General features: G+C 47.3%; 1 protein-coding gene across 3 annotated transcripts in view; it reads left to right on the top strand.

The window, feature by feature from the left end:
- ZDHHC14 (zDHHC palmitoyltransferase 14) overlaps positions 1-21,110 on the top strand; it is a 291,747-nt gene extending 270,637 nt beyond the window's left edge. For 2 of the 3 annotated variants that reach the window (XM_060616995.3, XM_060616992.3), the window contains exons 8-9: positions 4,385-4,487; positions 19,861-21,110. In XM_060616995.3, the coding sequence (XP_060472978.1) occupies positions 4,385-4,487; positions 19,861-20,259 (502 nt within the window). In that variant the 3' untranslated portion in view covers positions 20,260-21,110. The remainder of the gene's footprint in view (positions 1-4,384; positions 4,488-19,860) is intronic. The other variant, XM_060616993.3, reaches the window with a different exon arrangement.
- Positions 21,111-24,855: the final 3,745 nt, after the last annotated feature.

A 24,855-nucleotide genomic window follows, 5' to 3' on the forward strand; every position in this document is an offset into this window, starting at 1 on the left:
GTGAGTCAAGGCAGTATTATGCCCCTGTTTTGTGGACGAGGAAACTGGCACAGAGAGGTGAAGTAAGGTGCCAAGTTCACACAGCTAGTAAACTCTGCCTCATCGGGACCCAAACCCAGGCATCTGGTGTCAGAACCGGGGTGTGTGTGGAATGGCACTTGCGAGCGCCCCCCCAACCCCGCCCCAGGCAGGATTACGTGAGTACAAAATGCTGTCGAGTCCTGCTTATTGGGGAGCTACGTCATGCAGAGCATTTCGAACAAAGTAACCCATCATCCACCATATTTCTTAAGCAAGTACTCCGAGTCTCTAGAATGAGCTTCCAAACCTTTATTACTTCCTCCCTTGTGGCTTCTAAATGTATAAATGGAGAGATTCCACAAAAAGCCATGGGGACTGTCTCCGAGGCAGCCCCACTGTGCACTTGGACCTCCATGGCCAGTCATTGCCGACATGTGCTAATGGAATGCAAACTTAATTTTTATTATCAGCCTCAGTGAAATATCATTAGGAAAGTAAGGGTGTTGCCCTCCCCAGAAACAAAATCCAAGCATATAGTCCCATGCCACGTATTGGTACTGGGTTATGTTACTGGTACTACTGAGCAATTAGAAATTGGTTGTTTTCTGGGGCACCTGGGTGGCTCAGTCGGTTGGACATCAGACTTCGACTCAGGTCATGATCTCACAGTTTGTGAGTTCGAGCCCCCATGTCAGGCTCTGTGCTGACAGCTCAGAGCCCGGAGCTTGCTTCAGATGCTGCGTCTCCCTCTCTCTGCCCCTTCCCCATTCACACTCTGTCTCTCTCTGTTTCAAAAATAAATGAATGTTAAAAAAATTTTTTTTAAGAAATTGGTTGTTTTCTAGAAACAAGAAAGTTGTGAGCCTAGTGTGCCATACTCCTGCTGAACTGGGGGCCCCCCAGAAGCCCCTGGCCTGCCCCTCAGAGGCTTCCTCTGAGGAGGGGCTGCACAAAGGGGCAGCCAAGGACTCTGGATTGGGGGCCACCTTGGGCTGGGAAGTCAGGCATGCCTGGGAGGGTGCTAGCCTCTCTCCAAGACAACTCCAGACCCACCCAGGCATCTCTCTTGGAGCTCTTTAGGCCAGAAAATCCCTCAGGAAATTCTTGGTTTTTCACAATTTAGCTTTGTTTCCTACTGGCGTGTATTTATTTGTGGAGAGTGGGGTAGGCCAGCAGCCAGGGCTAGGGCCCTTGGAGGAGCATAAGAGGCCAGGGGAACTGAATAGGCCTCCTTCCCTAAATCTAAAATACACATCTGAATCCATGAAAAGAATTTAAAAGTCTCACATTTTGAACAAATCTCTTTTCTTGTTCCCCATTTGGTGCTGCTTTGTTTTGTTTAGAGAACAAATCTTGTCACACCAAACTTCTTTCTTCCATAACTGGATAAAATTTCCTACTGTGGCTGAGTTGGCGCTGTATTCTTTCCAAAACCCAAGTCCCTCTGGATGGGGCATTTCTCAAGGACAACCTCCCCTCAGAACATCATGAACTGCTCACAGGTTTGCACAGGGAAGATGGGCTGCTGGCCTCTCCCACTGCACCAACAGGCTCCCCCAGCCTGGGCAGATACAATGGGGGGATAGTGCCTGGCTTTGTTCCTCCCTCCTGTCACATTCTTTGCCCCTTCTCTCTCTGCCCTACCTCACTCACCCCTGTGCCCATTAGAGGGCCAGAGCCTTCCCTGGACATCCCAGCCAAGCCTGTCCATCAGGGACTAAGAACCAGTGACATGCCCAGCATCGTGTGCCTGAGTTTCCTCTAAAATGTTCTTAAATGGCATAATGATGTGCTCATAAGAGTGTTTTTGTGGGGCTCCTGGCTGGCTCAGTCAGTTAAACGTCTGACTCTTGATTTCAGCTCAGGTCATGATCTCACAGTTGTGGGATCGAGCCCTGCATCAGGCTCCACGCTGAGCCTGGAGCCTGCTTGGGATTCTCTCTCTCACTTCCTCTGCCCCTTTCCCTCACTCATGTTCTGTCTCCCTCTCTGTCTCTCTAAGAAAGGAAGGAAGGAAGGAAGGAAGGAAGGAAGGAAGGAAGGAAGGAAGAGAAAGAAAGCAAAACAAGAGTGTGTACATGTTTCCCACTGAGAGCTGTGAGCCATGAGGGCAAAGACCCACATTCAGTTCCCTGCATGGGTCCCAGAGGTGTGCATGGCAGCAGGGTAGGAATGGCCACATTTGGGGGTAGGGGTCCTCATACAAGTCTAGCAGAAGGAATGGAAAGTTGGAAAGAGAGAAAGACCACTCCCAAGGTGTGGTCAGGGTCAGGCCCTGCAGGCCAGGGCTAAGGGTCAACCTGTGGTTGACAGGTTTAATAGAATGGCAAGTCTACATAGTCAAAAAGGGGCTGTGACAGAGGGTGGGGTGCAGTTTCCATAGGAAACCCAGGAGGGCTTCCCAGAGGAGGGGGGCTAAGTTGTCATCTATTCTAACAGATGAGTAGGAATTGGAAGGGAACTAAGGGAAAACAGAAAGGGGAGCAGCATGTGCAAAGGCCCTGAGGTGAGGGGAGCCTGTAGGAGAAGGAACTAAAGGAACTCGTGTGTAGGAGTGAGCGAACTACAGAGGGCAAAGCAAGAGGTAAGGCCAGGGGAGCACATCCAGATTAGGAGGGGCTCCTGGGCCATTGTGAGGACTAAAATGAGACTTGGGGCAGACTGTCACAGTCTTGGGCATGTGGCTGGTCCATTAAACAGGCCTAACACACAGGATGAAGGCTGAGAACAGGTTTGTTTTGTCCTCCCTGCTGCCCTTTCAGACTCTTTTGATGACCTAGTTCTTCTTTTTTTTTTTTTTTTTTTTTTTTTTTGCTCCTGAATGAAATCCCCTGTAAGTCCCTTAGTTTCTCCTGTCACTTAAAAAAAAAAAGGGACTCAGGGCACTTTCATTTCCTTGAGAATCATATTGTTTCAGTGAACGGAAACTCCGGAGTTCATAGAAAAGCAACACTTTCCACCCCTTCATCCCTACCCAGGTTGGGGTTTCAGGGGATCTTTTGGAAAGACCGTTCCGCCCGACTCCACGCTGGTTCTCTCCCAGGGGATCTGCGTCTGGCCTCAGCCTCGCCCCGCCTCCCTTGTGTGTGTCCTCAGGAGGGTACAGGTGTCTGCCTGTCCGCGGCACCCTTCTTTGCTTTTTACCCCTTTGACCTTCTGTGCCTGGCAGGGGGTCACAAACTTGGTCTGAGCTGCACGGGGCTCCAGCACCTCTTTTTGAAAGATGGAGCTTCTTGTTGCCTATTGGTTTTTCTAAACCTCTGGGGATCCAACAGAAACTGAAGCAGACAGAGTCCCATTCCAAGATCTTATCACAAGTATTTTTTTGATGCCTTGTTATTGTGTCGTCCGAACACCTGAAGGTAGAGGTTGCCATAACTCCTATCTTCTGGGGGCCTGACAAGTAGCAGGGCGACCTCACGGACCAGCCCTCCGCCCTCAGGAGTGGGGAATGTCCGTGAGCACATTGGATGCACCAGCAGCATTTCCGACGAGTGTGGCCCGAGCCCCAGATGGTGGGGGCCGCACCAGGAGCGCCCACTTATTAGCTGCACCTCTTCTTGCCCTTTGTAGTTCTGCCCTTAGACTCGAGGTCAGCTGCCAGGCAGAGGGGAGTGTGTAAAATCACGACGCCAACCAGGCGACAAGTGGTATGTGCCCCTAGAGGAGTCACACGCAGGTCCCAGAGAATCTGGAGAAGGGGCAAAAGCAAAGGCTGGGGGCTTTTGAACCTGGCCTTGAAGAACGGACAGTGGGGTGGAAGGGAGAGTGACTTGGGGCAAGAGAAACCAGAGCCCGAACGAAAGGCACAGGTGGCAAAGCCCAGAGAGGCGTGGCGGGGCCGTCTGTTCGCGCGCATGCGCTGGCGCAGACGCAGGCGCAGGCGCAGGCGCAGGCGCACGGTGTCCCGAAGAGCTAGGCGCGCTGCGCTGGCAGTGAGAGGGCGTGGGTTGAGACCAGGCGGAAAGTGGGGACAAGTCCTCCGAGGCCTGGAGTGCTCGCAGGTGAAGGAGCGCGCCCCCCTCCCTCGAGCAGCGCCAGCGGGCGTAGAGACATTGTCAGGATGGGGGACAGTTAGACGGGGCCCCAGTGGCCATGATGGCCGGGGTTGGGGGGACAGGGTGGGAGGGGGTGGGAGTCTGTAGCTGGTGGCAGGGAACAGACGCTACAGACATTTGTCAAAGGCAGAGGTGACAGACTTTGGTACTGACTGTACCTGAAGGTGAGTCAGGGTGTATTCCCAGGTGCGTGCAGTGGCGCCCCACACAGAAAGAGGGAGCCCCGCATGGAAATTAAAATAGTATTGATGGAGTCTTTGGCTTTTTATTCACTCTCTTCCTCCGTATTGCTTTTTCTCTTGTAGCCTGATTGACAGAAGAGGATACATCCAGCCTGACACACCGCAGCCAGCCGCACCCTCCAATGGCATTGCCGCCTACGGAGCCACGCAGTCACAGAGCGACATGGTAGGGGCCGCCTGCAGCCGGGCCCAGAGCTCCCTGCAGAGGCTTCTCTTCTGCTTCTATGTTCACTAACCCAGTAACAGACCAAGCACACCTAGAAACCTTCCCGGAACACCCATTTACTGAAAGGCTCAGACGAGGGAACAGAAGCGTTAAATTAAGGCAATACCCAACAAAGGATTATGGCCCCTGAGTGGTTGGTTTGCTCTGGGTTGTGTAAGGGGAAGTCCGCATGCAAAAGGTCTTCCAGAAACAGCTTGTGGCACCGTGTGATGGAAAGCCCCCTTACACAGAACCAGGATTGGGGTGGGGGGCGGGGGTAAGGGGTGAGATACAAGTGCTCCAAACTGGCCTGGCTGGCTGGCTGGCTGGTCCCTTTTTGTCCCTTTGCCTCAATCTGTGCTCACCTCCCCACCCCCTCTTTAAGCGTACAGTGGGTGGCCACTTCTCCCCACTTTCAGCCGTGACCTTAGCTCAGTCATGCATATCTCAATACACTAAATCAGACAAGGTGTTCTTGATTCACAGCCAAAAGTGAGTTAGTGCCTCTCCAAGAGGTCTCATAGGGGTCCTGTGAGGTATGGAACAGCATGCTTGGTTTCCAGGCTGCAGGTTGGAGACTTGGGACAGGGGCAAGAGTCCCTCTGTGGGTACCCGAAAGCTCAGCCAGGCCCGGCTCCGACCATCCATCCCTTAAAACTCCTTAGGCGTCTGGAAGACAATGGCTTCACTTTATCTGGAACAGATTTCCCTAAAGAAGTTCCGTGTTTCTGAAAGGGACCCAGTCTGTGGCCACCCAGGAGCTGTTTGTTCTTTGTAGAAGGGAATCACCCACAAGAGAGTTTCCATAACAAACAAAGACCCGCCTTCTGGAGTGGACTGGGAAAATGACAGCCTCCTGGGCACTTTGTTTCTGCTTATAAAGAAGGGCAAGGTGGAAGCCCACAGTCTCAAGACTGTCTCTGTAAGCATTCAGGGCTAAGGGAACACGCTTAATGCCAGCAACCCTGTAGCTGTGTTTATGACCCTGGAACTAGGCTCCAGCCCCCAGCAGAAGCTTGCTCGGACTAACTTGTTGGTAGTGGTGGTGTCTAATTTGTGCTGTGGTGCTTTGCTTCGCTAATAGAGCACCTCCTTTAAAGGAAAGTACATGCGTGTCACAGTCCTTGCCACTCTACTCTGAAAGTGGTCACAGGACATCTTGTTCTGTCCCCGCTCACCCACATAAGTGACCTTTAAGGGTCACCCCCTTATTTTTCAGAGGACGAAAATGAGAGAGAAAGGAGAGAGGCAAACAGGAGATTATATTTATTTAGCACCGACTGTGTTCAAACACTTGATGATCAGAATCTTGTTTAATCCAAACCAACAATGGCAACTGGGCATGCCTGTCTCTTGCTTTTCTTTTTAAGCTAGGAGAAGCAGATCATCTCTGCCCAAGGGTACACAGCCACTAATTTGTGGATACAAACCAGTCTGATGACTCTAATGCCCACGTTCACTTCCAACACTTCCTCCTTCAAGTGAACAGGCACTAAAGACCGCTGTGTCCGTGCTCAGTAGTCTTTCTCAGCCACTTACAGGTGCACAACAAATGTCCTGGAACGAATTCTGACCACGGCATCCACTGATCACTTCTGTGGTGTGTGCGCATGTTTTCACATTGTGTATATGACCTCTCATTAGTTCAGTAACCCTTCCTGAGTCCCTACTGTTTTGAGGACTCAACTGTGGTAGGGATGCAAGGTCTGTGGGGTGCAGTCCATCTGCCCTCAAGGAGGCAGTGTCCGGGGACAGGACACAAACACATACGGAAAGGAAGTAGTAGGAACCTGCACTAGGGGACACCACTGACGGCAGTGGTCCTTGTCAAAACCAACGAACTTACGTTAGTTTTACCCTGTGACTTCCATGGTACTGATCCCACCGTGCAGTGTACTTTCACTAGATTTAAAAAGTAAGCAAGGCTACCTTCAAGCTGTTGACACTATTAAGCCACTTTATGTTAAGATGAGATGAGGGCATAATTTATTAATTGCACACATTTATTGACTACCTACTATGTGCCTCTATGAGAGCCAGAGAGGGCAGGTTTCACAAGGGACACAGGGAGGTCTTTTCATTCCGTATGGTTAATCAGATTCCTCAAACTGCTCTTGTGCCCTCTGGAGTCTGTTCTAAGTAGACCACACCATAACCCCAGTTAAGGGCATACCCCCGAGGGAACTGGCCCGGCAGGAATGGTTATGGTGCCACTGCCTATTCCTATGGGAAGGCCACCTCCCAAGTAACCAGTGACCCTGAGGCACTGGGCTTGATGCCATATGGATTGTTTATAGAGGACACTTCCAAGATGAAGAAGACGCTCGTAACGGTGAAGCAGCTGCCGTTGCTAAGCCCTTATCATTCAATCCAAAGCCTCTGGCTTAAACTCTTAGGAAGCATGAGGATATTAAAAACCTAGGGCTCCTTGCCCTTATGTTCTCCCCTCTATCTGGAGATGAGCCACAAGTGTGGGCAGCTGCATATGACGTCCACATGCCCTAAGTGCCAGTCAGATCAGGGACTCGGGAAGAGCTCTGACCCACAGCAAGTCCTGCTCAGTCCCCACCACAGGAGCCGTGGCATCCTGAGTCTGGGGGGGGTGGGGACTGACTGAGGACCTGTGACCCTCAGGGACCTGCCAAGGCTGACTGCACCCCGACTTCATGCCACCTCTACCTTGCTCACCCACGTGGAGGTAGAAGACACCATGTCCCCCAGCACCACCCGGCCACCAGCACACACAGAGGGGCAGAATTTCATTTGTTTCTTTGACCAGCCATACACAGATCTTTCCTGAAGAGCTAGTGGGACAGCACACTGAAAGTGTCACGGGATAGAAAGGAATGACCAAGGCACAGATCGTCCCCCGGGCGCCTTCCAGTACAGTAACACTCCAGCTGTGCCTAATGTGTTCAGATCTGTGCCCCTAAGTTCAGATTCATGACATTTTGCTTACACTTTCTGGACCAGCGTCTCCCCCTGCCTCCCATGGAGAGCTATTCTCCACAGTAGAGAAGCTGTACATCACTGAGTCCCATGGCCCACCCTGTCCCTGTCAGAGACAAAATCTAAAAATCCTGGCATGTCCACTCCAGGTTTGGTATATTGCACAGTCTTGGAGACTGGTCCCTGGGCCAAGGTGTTCCAGCAGTGGTAAAAAGTGTGCAGAGACGTCTCTTTCACATGGGAGGCACTTCACAGTCAAGCACCAGGCTTTGAAGAGCAGATGAGGGGGCGCCTGGATGGCTCAGTCGGTTGAGGGACCGACTTCGGCTCAGGTCATGATCTCACAGCTCGTGAGTTCGAGCCCCACGCCGGGCTCTGTGCTGACAGCTCAGAGCCTGGAACCTGCTTCAGATTCTGTGTCTCCCTCTCTCTCTGCCTAACCCACTTGCATTCCATCTCTGTCTCTCTCAAAAATAAATAAATGTTAAAAAAAATTTTTTTTAAATGAAGAGCAGATGGGGATTAACTGTGCAAAGAGCCAGACTTCTGACACTTTCTAGATGAGTGACCTTGACAAGTTGCCTAACTTCTCTCTGCCTCAGTGTTTTCATCCATAAAATGGGAACATATCGATATCCTTACCTTGTAGGATTTCTGTGGGGATTAAGTGAGCTAATGCATGTAAAGCACTTAAAACCTTGCCTAGCACAAAGTAAGAATTATATTTAAGTATTACTGTATTATCATTATTATTATTATTATTATTATTATTATTATTATTACATCATCTCCCTGATATCCATGGTGACAAGATCAGCCAGGTCAGTTTCATCCACTCTGAGCTACTGGGCAGCAATGGACATGATTCAGGTGAAGGAAAGAGCTTGGATGGGAAGCAGGGAGTGAGAGCTTCAGTCCTGGCTCTCACCAGTTATCTCCCTGACTACTGGCAAGTTCCCCTGCCTCTGTGGCCCTCAGTTTTCCCCAGCTGCAAAATGGGAGCTGGGACTAATTTGTCCCTGAAGCCCCAACCAGCTCAAAGCTCTCTGTGAGTCTCTGATTTTTGCAGCTTGACAGATAGGTCAGAAGAGCAGAGAACAACTTCTCAGTCCCCATACACAGGAGAGGGAGCCAGCTCCCCCTGGAAGAGGGTAAATGCTGTGACCCTTGGTTCCTCCTACGCCTCCCACCCACCCTGATGCAGACTGGAGACCCCGCACTTGGCACGGGAATGGGGGATGTGTTGCAGTCTGGACTTCATACCAAACCTCCCCTTCTCATTTGTCTCCTGTTTCTCAAATTTCTAGGATAAACCCCACTTAGCCCTGGTGTATAATCTCTTTTATATGTTTCTGGATTTGGTTTGCTAGTGTTTTGTTGAGGATGTTTACATCCATGTTCATAAAAGATTTTGGTCTGCAGTTTCCTTTTCTTTCGATATTTTTGTTTGTTGTTCGTGTCAGGGTTAATAATAGCTTCATAGACTGAGTTGAAAAGTATTTCTTCTTTTTGGAAGAGTTGCTGAAGAACTGGGATTCTTTTTAAAAGATCTGGTAGAACTCACTGGTAAAGCCATGTGGTCCCAAGCTTTTCTTTGTGGCTAGTTTTTTGATTACTAATTCACTCACTACCTATTACAGGTCCGTTCAGATTTTCTATTCTTGAGTCAGTTTCAATAGTATGTGTCTTTCTGGGAGTTTATTTCATGAGGTTGCCTAATTTGTTGCCATTGTCTCTTTGGTCATACATCATTATTGTTTTATTATGGAAATAGGTGAAAGGAGGAAAAATTAAGCCTGAAAAAGTAAAAGCAGATAGAAAATGAGAGTAATTTGCAGAAGTGAAGGGAGAAGGAAGAAGTAGCCCAGGACCATGGTGAGAGTGAAGGAACATGTGGGGTGAGCCCTGAAGGGGGAAATGGGTGTTTTGTGTTTCTCAAGCGCTGTGAAATGCACGTTACTCCCCCAGAGGAGAGAGCTGGGAGACTCTAGCAAAGTGACTTCAGCGGGGGCTGCAGGCCCCGTGCCGTTTGCTTTGCTTTGCTTTCTCCTACTTTGAGTAACGCCAGGACCAAGAGAAATATACGTATCAAGCAGTTTCCAAGAATTGTCAAAATCTGGAGCTAAAATATTTCAAGATTGACAATAAGCTAATTCTCTGAGGCAAACAGTAACATTTCTTCCTTTCCTTTGACTTGCTTAGTCTGCCTGTAACAGACACCCCAACCCTCACTGCACACTGAGCCGACACATCAGAACCAGCAGTGCCTGCCAAGAAGGAACCTGAAACCCTTCAGGTTTTCTAGTGTCTGATACAGCAGTGGACACCCAGGAACTCACCTTTTGCTCTTTTGGAAACATGCATAATCACTAAGAGCAATTTGTCCACAAGCAATCCATCGTCTTCCTTTTTATCTATTTCATTTATTGGATATAATTAGAGCTCACGATCAATTAAAAAAAAAAAAAAAAGTTCTGGTGTTCCAGTCCCCAATCAATCAGACAAATGTGAAAACTGGCTTTAAATCCCTTAAAGTTGAATTCATCAGAATCACAAGGTAAATTTCAGGCAGTTCTAAAAATGGAACCAAATTTATTTGGTAGAGAATTATACTGTGTTTATCACTTTTTGCAATTGGCAGAGTGTGGACAATATTGAAACTGTTATTGCAAGGATCATCTCATTTAATGCCAACAACAACCTGCAAAATACTCCCGTTTTACAAAGCATGAAATGGAGGCTTTAGAATTATGACTGGCTTGCTCAAAGTCACACAGCCAATGGTTCAAGACCTGGCTGCTTTCCACTCATTCAACTTCAAAAGCCCTCAAATTGGTGTCAGCTGAATGTCTTCAGATCTGGCCCTTACGTCTGGCAGCTGAGTTTACCACAATCCAGTGGGCCTCAGCCGTGGATGCACTTTAGAATCACAATACTGATATCTTGAGCCCAATGAAGTCAGAATCCCCTGGAGGTGATTTAATCATAAGCTAGCATTGAAAAACATCCCCATAGTCTTCAGATTCTCCTGAACTCTCTACAAGCTTGGGTTAAAAGGAATGATTTTTGAGCCATATTTTGCTTTAACACCAAGAAAATTTTTTCTTGAAAAACCTCACGTCAATTTGACTCAACTAAGACATGATCTGTTCAGAAAATATTCATATTCAGGTGCATGGAGGATTTCAACAATGTGCCAGCAAACGAGAGATTGGGGAGTCATAGAACTCCAAAAACAAGTGCTCGGGTTTCAGGCAAAGCTTCCTGGAGGAGATGACGTCTGAGCCAAATATTAAAATATTGATTACAATGAATAACCACCCAGAGGTGGGAGAGATGCTCCATGCAGAGCACAGAGGCCCAGGCATACATGGGCTGGACTCGTGTGCTTTTGCGGGAACAAGAGGACTGAGTTACAGGGTGTGGGTTGCAAAGCAGGCAGGAGGGGAAGCACGTGAAGAGCCTTGGGTGCCTTAAAACCAGCATGGATTTTGTTCTATAACGGGGCAGGGAGCCACTGCAGAGACTCAGTTCAGTGAGCAATACCATTAGATTTTCACGTGGGGTTAATGGAGCCCGGGAAGCTCTTTGGGGCACAGAGGGAGGCGTGTTAGTTTGGAGACAGGGAAAACAGAAGGAGACCCTCACAGAATGCCTAGCGGATAGCAGGATAGCAGAAGTGGTTCGGAAAAGAGGCAGCAAGTCTGGGATTTGGAGATGGTCACATTGGAGGTCTGGAGTCAAGAAGCCAGGGATGGTCCCCGCCTTTCAGCTTAGTGATAAGGTGATCATATAAGTCGCCAAAAGGAAACACAGGAAGAGGGGCAGGTCAGGGGGAAGCTGATTGTGGCATGTGTGTGCCCATAGATAGCTGGGGGTGGTGGGGTGGTGCCCTGCAGGTAGCTGGGAAAGCCTAAAGAAGGTTTGCTTCCCTGTACTTAGGAAAGAATGACATGGTTTGTACAAATTCACTTTGAAATAGTAGAGATGTGAGTCAGTTTTGTTAGTTATCCTAGAAGTATCAGTCGATCTGGCATTTTTTAAAAAACTGTGAGTTGTTCATGTTTGTCATCTGAGATATTAACCCAATTTCATCTCTCATGCTGGAAGATTATTATTTTAAATCAACATTTATCGCTTCTCAGTCTTTTGGCTAAGATCAAGTGAAAATCAACATTTATTATCTTTTCCTAAATTTCTCTCCCCTGACCCCTGTGAGCTCTGCCCTCACCAAGTCAAATCAAGTCTCTTGGTCTAGTTGGATACTAGTGAGGATGAGAGAATAAAGCCGTAAGACAAAGAGAAAGCTTTGCAAATGGACCGATTTAAGTACTCAACGCAGCGGGGAAAGGTAAGGAGAGAGCTCAGTTGGCATCATGGCCCCTGGGCTTGCATTTGCCGGTCCTGACACTGGGGGCTGCAGCATCATGGGCAAGTCCCTTAATCCCAAGAGCCTCCAGTTCCTAAACCATGAAGTAAGAAGGGGTGAGTGGTGACCGCCTTCCTGGATGGTGATTGGAACTGAGACCCCTTTCTGTCCCACCCTCCCAGCCCCAGGGGATGACACAGCCTGGCACACAGGAGGTGCTCATTAAATGTTGAGTGTGTGTGAAAGTTCCCCTCAAAGGGCCTTCTCAGGGGAATTTCTGCACAAATACTACTTTGTTCCTGTCTTCATTCCCACACCTCATTCTTTCCTCACTCTGGTTTTGTCACATCTCCTTCATGAATATGGAACTAGGGACTAGAGAGACAGTTCTCTTTGGTGCAGTGATAGCCTTGATAGGATCAAATTAATCCATGGGCCAGGAGACCAGAAGTCATGGCTATTCTGCCTATTGGACTCTGTCAGCAAAGTGCCTGTGTGCTTTTTCCAGGGACTGTGAAAAGTTTTAAGTCCTGAAAAAAACGACAATCTCCAAAACATGAAAACTACAAAATCAAAATTAATAAATTAATGTCTACAAGGCCCGTGACTGTGTCACCTTCATTAATTGTTAATTAAATTTAGCTTTCATGCAAATTTTACCACGTTAGAAGTGATTGTAGGTTGGGTTTCTGTCACTTTATAATAATTCCCAAGTACACATGTGAGTTGCCCATAAATGAATCTAAAAGTGAACTGACTTCAAGCCCCACGCACTCTCTATGTCTCCATGCTGCCTCTGTTATGAGACACCCGCTTGGCATACAGCCGAGAGAACTCTTTCTGGTCTCAAGGCTCCTACCCACTACTGACAGTGTCTCCAAATGTATCAGAACATCTCCAGGAGAGGCTGGATGTGAACACTCCAATGGGGGGAAGATGAGATGTGTTCTACGTGGCCCCATAGGTCAGAACCAGGGCCAGATGCAAATCCTGCCCAGTCCAAGAGGGAAATGTCCAACACTCAGAGGCCCCCATCCCAAATATACTTAGGATGGGGGAGTTAGCACCCCCCCCCCATTTGGGGATGGGGATGGTTGTTTAGTGCCTAAGTGATCCCTCTACTACAAATTCCTGAGGAAGGAAATGTTAGAAAAGTAACAAAGGGCCATCTAAAGCATTAAAAGGGTGTGTGTAACCTCAGTATAGCCTCTGTTGTCTGAGTGCTGGTGACGTTCTGAGGAGCCATACTGGAATTACTTGCAGATAACCCCAGTGCCAGCCGAAGATCACATTTTCATTGTTCCTGTTTTCCTCATTGACTTTTATTAATACCTATATTGAAGTTCTTTCCATGTATACATAGGATATCCAGTTATGGTCAGTTTTTAGTACGTATATTTCAATTGATTGTCAAATGACTGAAGTTCTGTATAGCATTGGGGTCAGAGTTTATGCTCATATCTGGCACTTGTAACTAAAAGATCCTTTGCAGTACATGCTACCCACAAAGCTAAGAACACAGTTCATGGTTGTTAGAAATTTTGTTTGTTAGAAAATCATTTGTTATATTTACTTAACCTAATTTTTGAATGCACTTTAATCCAGTATCAAAAAAGGCTGACTCTAGCAGTTACCTGATTTATGAAAATAAGTTTGTAAATAAATATTGCAGAACTCTCCATGCATCATCTGAAAAATCTAATATAGTAGGAAAAATAACTTACACACACTTAAATAGTAATGTTAAATGACAATAAAAAGAAAGCTCTCCTCCTAACCTACATTTTAGGTAGATTTTAGAAGTTTATAGTGATTCTATAACTGTAAACGAGCACTCATAAGACCCGAGAACACGCCTTCACAGCCAAACAGAAATAAATGATGCCCAGTGCTAATACTTTTGACAGAATTGGAGCAGAAGAAATAAATAATTTCATTCGCTCTTGATTTGTATACAAGACCATCTCGAAAACTCCCAGATTTGCTTTTAACAGCATTTAATCTGTGTGCTAGGTATATTTCAAACAAGGAGCCAGATAGAGTGAAATAAAAGGTATTCCAACATGAGCAATTTTACTTGAAAATCTGCAAAAACAAAAAGTAAATGATCTCTATGGTGTTTTCAGATTGTAACATTAAGTGATAAAATGTGCAACATCTGAACATCTGAAACCATAAACTTCTTTGTAAGTTAAATGGCAGAGCTTCATGTGGGCAGTAAATCAGCCAGCCGTCAAGTGACTTACTGCAACCACAGCACACGCTCTCGCATTCCTGCCAGGAGTCGTTTTATGCTGCCAGCAGAAGGGTCTTCGCATAGACCCTCTTACAAGCGATCAGGCTTCTATTCCGTTGGAATTCAGCATTTGGATGATTTTTGACTTTTAAATGGCAATTTCATATGATTCAACCTGATATTTGATAAATAGGAACCTTTATAAGGTTGTTTTGGAATGATCGTGTGAGTTTCTCAATTTTCGGTTTGTAGTAGATGGGTTGTCACTGCCCAATATCCAGGTGTTTATTGGTTTTTCTTAAGATTATATAACTGGTTAGAGAAAATGATACACTGAAGGGCGTCTTGGTGTTCGCACTGGAGTGTAAGCCCTGCTACCAAGTTGTCAGAGGAAAAAGCAGGCGGTGACGTCTCCCCCTACTGGTGGAAGAGAGGAGTCAGCAAATGAAAAGCCAAGGAGGTGGTGGGTAGTGAAAGCATGAATAAAGCGAAGAGAAAATAGAGGTGGGGGGGGGGGGGTGGAAAGAAGAAAGGGAGAAGAGGGAGAAGTCAAGGTGAAGGGAGGAGAAAAAAAGAAGTGGGAGGGAAACCCATGAAAGGAAGAGATGGAGGGGAAAGCAGAGAAGAGCATTGGGAAGGCCAGAGACAAAGAAAACTAAGTGGAAAAATCAACAAGAAGTGGGCAAATAAAAATCAGAAGCAAAGGTAAAAAGGAGGAGGTGTAAGAACATTTTCATGGATCATCTCCATAGTAACCCTGAAAATACTGGCCAAGTTCTCAAATGGGACTGCAACCATGAAGGTTTATCAACCCATCCTCCTGGGGCCGAGCTTTAAAGAAGAAAAAATTGGATGTCTCCTAATCGTTGAGTCTTTTCTAAGAAGGAGACGTTCCAAACATGCCACGTTAATGGTATGAGAATTATAGTCATTGCACTGTCCCTGGTTGGAATCTGATAAAATCCATAGTCCTGCAGAGCCAATAGGAAACTTTATCTGGGCAGAATCCGGTAGAGCAAAGTCTGGTCCCTGGGTACCCCCAAATGGGATTGGTTGTCCAAAGGAAAATGGGTTTGAATGTGGCAAATTATCTTCAAAGTTCTGGGTGCAGCAGGATTTAGACACTTAGTTTCATGGTCCCAGTAACTGATTACTGATATCACTGCCATAGGTTAAACTGGTGGGGAGCCATGCGGGAGGTGGGGGGGGGGGGCAAAGAGTAGGTTAATTGTTAATATGTAACTGTGTTTTCCTATGACAAAGGAAACTCCATAACTATACTCAGAAAGACAGTCCTCTTTTAAAATATTTGAAGAAGTCTATACAAGAGGTGCTTGAAGTCTGATAACACAAGTCAGAGTTCAAAGTAGTCATTTTGAAAAAATTTCTGAATGACTTATATTTATTTTTTTTTTATTAAAAAAAAATTTTTTTAACGTTTATTTATTTTTGAGACAGAGAGAGACAGAGCATGAACGAGGGAGGGTCAGAGAGAGGGAGACACAGAATCTGAAGCAGGCTCCAGGCTCCGAGCTGTCAGCACAGAGCCCGACGCGGGGCTCGAACTCACAGACCACAAGATCATGACCTGAGCCGAAGTTGGCTGCTTAACCGACTGAGCCACCCAGGCGCCCCTGAATGACTTATATTTAGATTTCTTTTAATTAAATGGTTTAGGCTAAATTTATTTCCATGTATTTAAGTCCTTAGGCTTCACCCCTGGTAAACGACAGCATTTTCAACAGCCCGGCTGGGAGGCTGAGCACAGACAGATTTGTTACTGTTTTAACAAGTTGTCGGCCGGGCCACAGGAAAATGCCAATAGGTGTATACAGGAGTGAACCCAGGTTTGGAGGGCGCTTTCTCTTTAAGAGAGAAAAACCAATATGCCAGGAACCAGGAGGGCAGGGGCCCTGATCCTGAGCCTCATGGTTTCAGAGTAAACCCACCCCTGGTACCTGCGGTCTTGTTGGGAGTCAGCAATGATGATAGTGTAAAGCCTTGGAAGCCACGTCCAGCCCCACCTAGCCCTCCGGGTGAACACAAGCTCTAAGGAGGGACAGACCACGTTATCCCCAGAGGTTCTAGTGCCCCCTGTGGGCCCTGCCGTGAGCGTGGCTGGAGGGTTGTGATCAAGGAGGAAGAAATGAACAGTGACCTGGAGAGAGGAGGGAGAAGGAGGGGGGCACCTCTCCCCTCATGCTTGCGCCCCTGACCTTGAAAATCTCCAGCTCTGCCCTCAAACAGAATTCTCTGTGAGCCTGTAAGAGTTGTCTTGCGCTGATCCCTCAAATAGAATTTGCCAATTAGTTTTCAATAAAAAAGGCTTCCTGCAGGTCAACAGAGACAAGCAAATCTGATTTGCAATTTTATCTTTCCTTAGAGCTGAGGGCATTGTGTAGACAGAAGGTAGGAGGAATAGTGAGGGCTCCAGGAGGGAAGATTGAGAACAAGATTCCAGTACCCAGAAAAGCACCTGCTCTCTGCAGCTCTGGGCTCAGCTCTGGGGTCGCTAGCGGGCCTGCTCACAGGCTGCACTGAGCCCCGGGAAATGGAGGCAGTGCGGAGCTCAGCTGGCTGTAAGAATACCAAATGGAACACGTCACAAAACACAAAACGTTCTTTGCAAAGCACAATATATCCAAAGCCCTAGGTCAGTTTCCAGAAGATGAATGTGATTAGTCAGGAAGTTGCTCCTCCCCACCTCTGCCCTGTCAAGACGGAGCCCGTGTGCTGGACCAAAAGGACGGAACTGGAGAGCTTGAGCAGACCTGTGTGGACCAGCCTGCCCGCAGCCCCGCCCCCTGCCCCGCATGCTCCTCAGCACCTCCCACCAGAAAGCCCCTCCACACCTAGCTGAAACCCCCTGCAGGAGCGGCCCCGTGGGAAAACACCGCTATGGCAAAAACTGTGTGGTGGTGCTTGGGAAGATGAGTACAGGAGGTGACTGTGACCGGCCTTCCAGCCCATGCTCCAGGCTCTGAGTGTTTCTGAGCTCCCTGGACTGAGATGAAGGCTGAAAGAAAAGTGAGGGTCTCCTTGCGATGGAATACTACTTGGCAATGAGAAAGAATGAAAGCCTACCATTTGCAACAATGTGGATGGAACTGGAGAGTATTATGCTAAGTGAAATAAGTCAGAGAAAGGTATCATATGTTTCCACTCATATGTGGAATTTGAGAAACTTAACCAAAGACCAAGGGGGAGGGAAGGGGAAAAAATAAGTATAAACAGGGAGGGAGGCAAACCATAAGAGACTCTTAAATACAAAGAACAAACTGAGGGTTGATGGGGGCGGGGGGAGGGGGAAATGGGTGATGGGCATTGAGGGCACCTGTTGGGATGAGGACTGGGGGTTGTATGGAAGCGATGAATCACAGGAATTGACTCCTGAAACCAAGAGCACACTGTATATGCTGTACGTTAGCTAACTTGATAGTAAATTATATTTAGAAGGAAAAAAAGTGAGGGTCTCCCACGGAACTGGCTTTCCTTCCTTAAAGAGCTCTACTCTTGCCCAGAATCGAGGTCTTTTGCCCTCTAAAGCCTGTGAATTCATGAGAGACTGCAACTCTTCCTTCTCCTCCTCTGGCGGGGGGGAGGAGGGGTACCACTTGTGATTGTAGAAAGAAACCCATTTGGCCAAAAGGACACACACACACACACACACACACACACACACACAGGAGCAAATAAAGAAAAGCCTTAGGAGTCAGAACTTCCAGTGAACTCCCTCTCCTCCCTGAAGGCCACATGGTGCATGGTTTGGGCTCTTCCCTGCACAGAGGTGGTTGAGTGATGGTAGTCCTGGGTATCCCCTTGGCAGGAACAGGGTGAGGCACCTCCTTTGCAAACCCATTAGCACAGATTCGACAGCAACTCCGGAGTTCCAAAAAAGAGAGGAGGGGATAGATAATCAGACAAGGAACGTTTATTAAGCACCTACTATGTGGCACATGCAATAGTAGAAAGAGGTTTGCAGCCAGGCAAACTCAGCCCCAGGTCCTGGGTCCAAGCCTTACTTTTATCTGTAAGGTCTTGAGCAACCCACTCGTTCATTTAAGCCTCAGGATCTTCATTTGTGAAGAGGGGAACTTCTTTTTTTTTTTTTTTTTTTAATTTTATTTTTGGGACAGAGAGAGACAGAGCATGAATGGGGGAGGGGCAGAGAGAGAGGGAGACACAGAATCGGAAACAGGCTCCAGGCTCCGAGCCATCAGCCCAGAGCCTGACGCGGGGCTCGAACTCACGGACCGCAAGATCGTGACCTGGCTGAAGTCGGACGCTTAACCGACTGCGCCACCCAGGCGCCCCGAAGAGGGGAACTTCTGAAGCAAAGCAGTAGCCTGCCTGGCTCACTGCTTGAACCCAAACTTGGGACAGATTAGCTCACACCGACTCTTCTCCTTCCCCTGGAAGAGCAGTTCCTGAAAATCTCTTAAGGGGTCACTGCCCACGTTTGAGTTCAAGATCTCTGTGTGCTGTCGAAGTCTTCTGGCTGATCTGAAACCTGCCCCCATGGCTCAAGAGAGGGTTTACGGAGGATCAGAGATCTACATTCGATCGGCTAAAAGTGTGTTTACACCATTTCCTTCGCCCAGTGAGTGAGGAGAGGCAAAGGACATAGGGTGTAATGCGATGTAAGAATGCTTAGAAGAAAAGGAAATATCTTGTAAAATGTTGGCATTTTCTTTCACAGATTAAAAAAACCACGGAAGCTCAATTAATGGTCCTTGAAGCTGATGAAAATTTAGCAGTGGGGAATTCTAGGGCTTTGTGAACAGTCTGCTCAGACTTTTTGTAGTAAAATGTACATGACCTACAATGTATCATTTTAACCCTTTCAAGTGTGCACTTCAGTGGCAATAAATACACTCACATTGTTGTGCAAAGGTCACTACCGTCCATCTACAGGATCCCTCATCTCTCAAAACTGAAACTCTGTCCCCGTGAACACGAGCTCCCTTCCCCCTCCCTGACTCCCGGCAACCACCCTTCTCTCTACTTTCTGTCTTTACAGAGGTAACTACTATAGATACTACTATAAGCAGAAACATACAATATTTGCCCATTTGTGACTGGCTGGCTTCACTTGGCGTGATATCCCCAGGGTTCATCCATGTTGGAGCGTGTGTTAGGATTTCCTTCCTTGTTATGTCTCAGTAGTGGTCCATCGTCTGTACGTACCACATTTTGTTCATCCACTCATCTGTCCATGGACCCCGGCTTCTCCCTTTGGGCTTTGGCTATTGTGAATCACGCTGCTATGAACTAGGTGTACAGGCCCTGTGTTTTTAAAACAATAGAGTAAAAGCGGTTTTCAGCACACGAAAAACAGGCACCTGAGATTGCTAAGGTGGTAAACCTTGTGACTTCATCCGCGGGATTGTTTTTTAACTAGGTTGAGTCTGTAAAGGGGGACCAAGAGCATGATGGCCTCTGGCTGCATGTAACTCCCTGGGCAGCTGTGGGTGATCAGTACTTTCAGCGGCTTATTTAGATGCTGGGTCTTTGCACTTACCGTGTATGTGCTGGGCGCCTCCAGATGAAACCAGGCTGCTGTGCAGGCTCTCTGCCCTGAGGTGTCACTAACGGGTTTCTCTCTCTCTCTCTCTCCCTCTCTGTCTCTCATTCTCTCTCTCTGTCTCTCATTCTCTCTCTCTGTCTCTCTCTCTCGCATCCTGTCCTTCCCTGCTCCCCCCCACCGTGCCCCCTTTCCTCCCCACCCTGTGCCCATCTCATCTCCGCCTTCTCTTTGCTGGCTGCCTCCTGCTCTCCAGTGTGACCAAGACCAGTGCATTCAGAGCACCAAATTCGTTTTGCAGGCCGCGGCCACGCCCCTGCTGCAGAGCGAGCCTAGCCTCACCAGCGACGAGCTGCACCTGCCCGGGAAGCCGGGCCTGGGCACTCCCTGTGCCAGCCTGACGCTGGGGCAGCCCACGCCGCCCTCCTCCATGCCCAACCTCACCGCGGAGGCCGCGCTGACGGACATACTGCCCCTGAAAGAGGAGCACGTGGGCCACCAGTTTCTGACTCCAGAGGAAGCGCCCTCGCCGCCCAGGATGCTGGCGGGCAGCCCCCTGGCCCACAGCCGCACCATGCACGTCCTCGGTCTGGCCAGCCAGGACTCTCTGCATGAGGACTCTGTGCGCGGCCTGGTGAAGCTCAGCTCTGTGTGACCACAGCCCCGGGGGCTGCAGACAGTAGGAGCTTTCCCATGACCCAACTCCGTGGTGGTGAGGACAACTCCAGTCCTGGGGCACAGAGACTGCCGGGGGAGTGAATGGATGCCCCCTCCGTGGCAGACAAGGGCAGGGCCCAAATGCCCACGGCTTGGTTTAGTTGAATTTTCTTCCCCAGCCTGACTGCCTTGATAACAATGAAAATAAGAGAAGTAGCTGTTTGCCAGCATTTGGAGTCTGAGGGGGGTGGGCCTGGGAGAGAGGAGACTCCGGGCTGCAGAGTCCGGGAGGAAAGGACAGTGTTCTGCTGCCTGCTTGCTGCTCTTGTGACGGACGCACGGAAAGTCGAGGACCCTTGTGGCCAGACTGAAATTGCACCTGAGTGTTATGCTACTAATATCTGAAACAGACATGCCATTCCATTTGTTAATTAAAAAAAAAAAAAAAAAAAAAAAAAACCTAAAAGGGAAAAAAATGACCGGATCTGGATTTGCATGCCACACTACGTCTGCTCACAGTGGTGTTGGTATTCAAACGGAAGTGCTGCTTGCTCGCTTTCTTTCTTCTAATTTGGTGAATCTTCAAGTGCTGTCTTACGGGAAGACAGTGCGACACGCGGAGACTCGTGGGACGACGCCATCACTCACCGGCTTCTTCAGCTCCATTATGCAGGGGTCGGCGGAGCCCCGGGCTGCAGAGGGTCGCTGGGGTTTTATCCTATCCAGTATCAGCTAACCTTCTGTTTAGTAGTGAGATGAGGTATTGTGTTGTACCACACCTGCCACAGCCTCCACCTCCTTGTGTGACCAAACTTCCTGTGGACAGCCAATAAAATGACGTCCTCTGTTCTTTTGGATCCGCGTACTCTTATCCTTAATAGCTTCCGTGACAACACAGCCGTCTGGATGGCCTGTGGAGAGTTTGGCTTTACTAAAGTATTCCCTAGCAAGGAATGGTCTCAAAACAGCCAAAAGTAAAATATTTGGATTGGGGTTTTATTTTACGGGATGATTTACCAGGTAAGAGGGTAGCTTTCCCACAGAATTTGCCCCACATTCGCAGATTGCCACACAGTGGTTGATCTACGGCAGGTAGAGGGGAGAGGGTGTGCAGGGATGAGGACCGCGGTGGGGCCATCTTCTGTGTTGTGTTCACATATCCCCAGGGTTCAGAAAGGGCCACCTGAGGTCCTACGAAGATATCAAAAATTGAGGAGGAGAAACCAGCTTAAAGTTTGGGCCCAGATCATGCAGACCATCATTCTTAGCCAGACACTAATCAGTATGGAATTAGCAAAATTACCCCTTCGTTCACTTCTTTTATCAGCCAGAAGGGAACTGGCTTAGCATCTGGGGAGTAAGTCACTTTGGAGGCAGCTGCAGGGACTCAGCAGGCTCTGTCCTTGCTTCTCTCCAGACGATAAATTCAACAGCCCAATCTGCTCAAGTTCAGAATCATGCTGTTGCCCCTCACAACCATAAAGAAACACAAGATGCGTTGATCAGTGGTATAAGATGCCCCAACAATTTACATTTATGGAAAAAGGCTGTTTCTCCTGAGAAACAGTTGCCATTTTATAGAAAAGAAAAGGAAAGGAGAAAAGAAAAAGAAAAGCACAACTTAAAGTCTTATTTGGAATAAAGCCAATTCTTTGTCGGTGGAAAAATAATTTGTGCTGAAAATAACCACAGAATTCTCTCATGGTGTTATCTCTGAACCATCTTTGTTTTTCGTACTGTATATACGAATAGAGAACAAGAAGGTAAATTGTGTGTAGCCTTTGTTAGTCTTCTGGACCTCCTAACTACTTGTACTCAGAACTTACAATAAGGGGGACAGAGCTCTTCCTTACACAACCACACACACACACACACACACACACTCTCATGGTCATCAACACACAGGAATTCTCCTTGCACACGTGCTGCCTGTGAACAAAAAGCAACAGCCCAACAATGTGCCTTCTGTAACGTCCCAAACCCTCTGCTTTTTGCCTCCTTCCATCTGCTGCCCGGAGACCCTGGGAGAGCGTTGGCCCTGGTGAAAGACAAGGATGGGTCAGTTCTCACTCCTGTATCTGTATGGCTCAGCCCATTCCCAGTTTCTTCATCTGAAGGATGAAGACAATGGACTTTTGAGTCTTTCCATTCCTTTTTAACTTTGTGTCATTTTAATGTTTATGCATAATTCACATTGACTTTTTTTTCTTCACATTTTATTTAAATTCTAGTTCGTTGACATACAGTGCAATATTGGTTTCAGGGAAATTCAGTGGCTCATCACTTACATACAACACCCAGTGCTCATAACAATATGTGTCCTCCTTAATACCCATCATCCATGTGTTCTTTCCATTTCTAATATCGTCTAATTCAGTAAGTGCTGATTTCCCATGACCACTCCTTCTTTCCACCTCCTTATGAAAAAATCCAAAAAGTAAGGATCTTTTGTCTTTAATAATATTTACATAATATTTATTACCAGTTCTCCACTCCACCCTCAGCCCTGTCCCAGGGACATCACTTAATCAAAAAGAGGACTGGGAATTTCGGTGAAACAAATCAAGGCTATTCAAGGCTATGCAGGGTCCAAGAGGGAGATTAACTTGAATGGGACAATTTGCTAAGACAATTAACTTCTTAAATAAAACCCCAAACCAGAGAGTTACTCACAACCCTTCCCTCTGTGGCTTAGAAAAGAATGGAGAGTGTGTGGAATGAATGCGTTCCCAGGAGTCCCCTTCTTCTCCTGGAGTGTATGCATGTATATATATATATATATACGTATACATATATATATATGTACAAGAACCCCATATATATATATATGTATAGGTATATATATATATATATATATATATATATATATATATATATATGTTATTTATATATATATATACCTATATATATAAATATATATATGTTTTATATATATACGTATATGTATATATATTCAAATGTGGAGTGGTTCCATCTAGCTGTGGCTGTGTAGACTTTGATCTTTCTAAATTCTGTCAGTGTATTATGGGTTGATTGCATGCTGGCTATAAAAATAAGATAAATATTTTACCGTGCTATTAAAGCTTGGACCATTATCAAACAGACACACACGTACACACTCCTTTTGTTGTTTAAAAATTCATCTGCTCTCATTCTCCTGGGAGTGCTCCGGGGCCTGCTGGCTTCCCAGGCACTCGGAGGCTGAATTTAGCCTGAATGTCCTGGTCCTCAGGAAGGATGTTGGATGGAGCCGATAGCCTGTATCTGGAAGGGCAGTGTGACATGTCAGTCTGTGCCCGGGGAGAATCGGCCAGGCCCTCGTGCTACTTCCAGCTTTCATCTGTAATTATTTGAGCCTGTGAGAAGAATGCCATAACCCCACCCTGTGCCAGCAAAATGCCAGATACCTTTTCTGGTCCAGAGTAGCACAGAGAAAGAGTCTTTCAGAGCTCAGCACCCCCTCCCCCCACCGGTGTACTGTGGTCCTCCCCTGTTGTGTCTAGGATTACTGACTGGGGTTCAAAACAAGAAGCAAACCCTGTTTTGTGAGCCAGGTTCCTACTGGACCTGAATGGGTTTTTGAAAGCCCCCTAAGCTTGTTATGCCCTGGGCCTGGGCCTTCTCATCCGATTCAGCAGCAAGAAAAATGAATTTGCCAAAATTGGCAGTAAGCGTCCCTGGCACTGGAGCTTGCAAAGGCATCTGCAGGGAATCTGGAACTTGAGCCATTCAGGGACCACCATCAGAAGGTGCAGAGGCTTCTGGAGGGCACAGCCTATTGGGCTCCTCTGCAGGTCTCAGAGCCTCCGTGCTTCCCAAGGAGGAGAGCCATAACTTGGATGCCCCTTCCTGAACTCAGCCCACAAATCATCCTCTTCACCAGAAACCCAGTGCTTTTCCACCTTGGCTTGTGGTTTTGATCTAGCTAGAAGGTATCAGGAGTTTGCGTTCATTGTTTAAGGAAAGTTTCCAAGGTTGGTTGTCCTTTCATTCATGCACGTGAATACTATTTGGCCCATTTGGTTCTTGATCGTGTAAGAGAAGAGAATAAAGGGAAGAAATGTCGAATATGCTTTTCTGATTAATGCCTTAAACTGTTCTGAAGCTGAGCCTCAATGAAATCGATGTTTACATTTTTTATTAAGCACCTGTTGAGCTGTGGGATCTAGTGTATTCTTGTCCAAATGAGAGAGCCTTTCAAATTAATTCTTCTTCCCGTGGTCTCCTCCACCTGCCCTGGAGATCTGTGTATGGCATTATATTCTGTTTTCCATGTTACCTGGAAAAAAACCACCTCTCAGATGTTCCCTTGAAATGAGTCCGCCTCCTTTCTGTCTTCTATGAATAAGTTACCATTGAAATATTAAATAAGCAGAAGCGCCGTTTTCTTTCAAATAAATGTCAAAGATGCTAACGGTTTTTTGTAACTCAGTAAATCTTCTGTCTAGTTGCCCATTGTACAGTCCTGACAATACAGCCAAGATGGATTTTCAGATGAGTGGTTAGCACATTAATCCAGCCGTTGAAAATCATTGGGAGGCTGAAGATTAGATGGTTTCTGGAGCAACTGAATTTGCAGCTGCCACAAAACTAG

Source organism: Panthera onca, chromosome B2 (genome assembly GCF_046562875.1).
Source record: "Panthera onca isolate mPanOnc1 chromosome B2, mPanOnc1 haplotype 2, whole genome shotgun sequence".
Lineage (NCBI taxonomy): Eukaryota > Metazoa > Chordata > Mammalia > Carnivora > Felidae > Panthera > Panthera onca.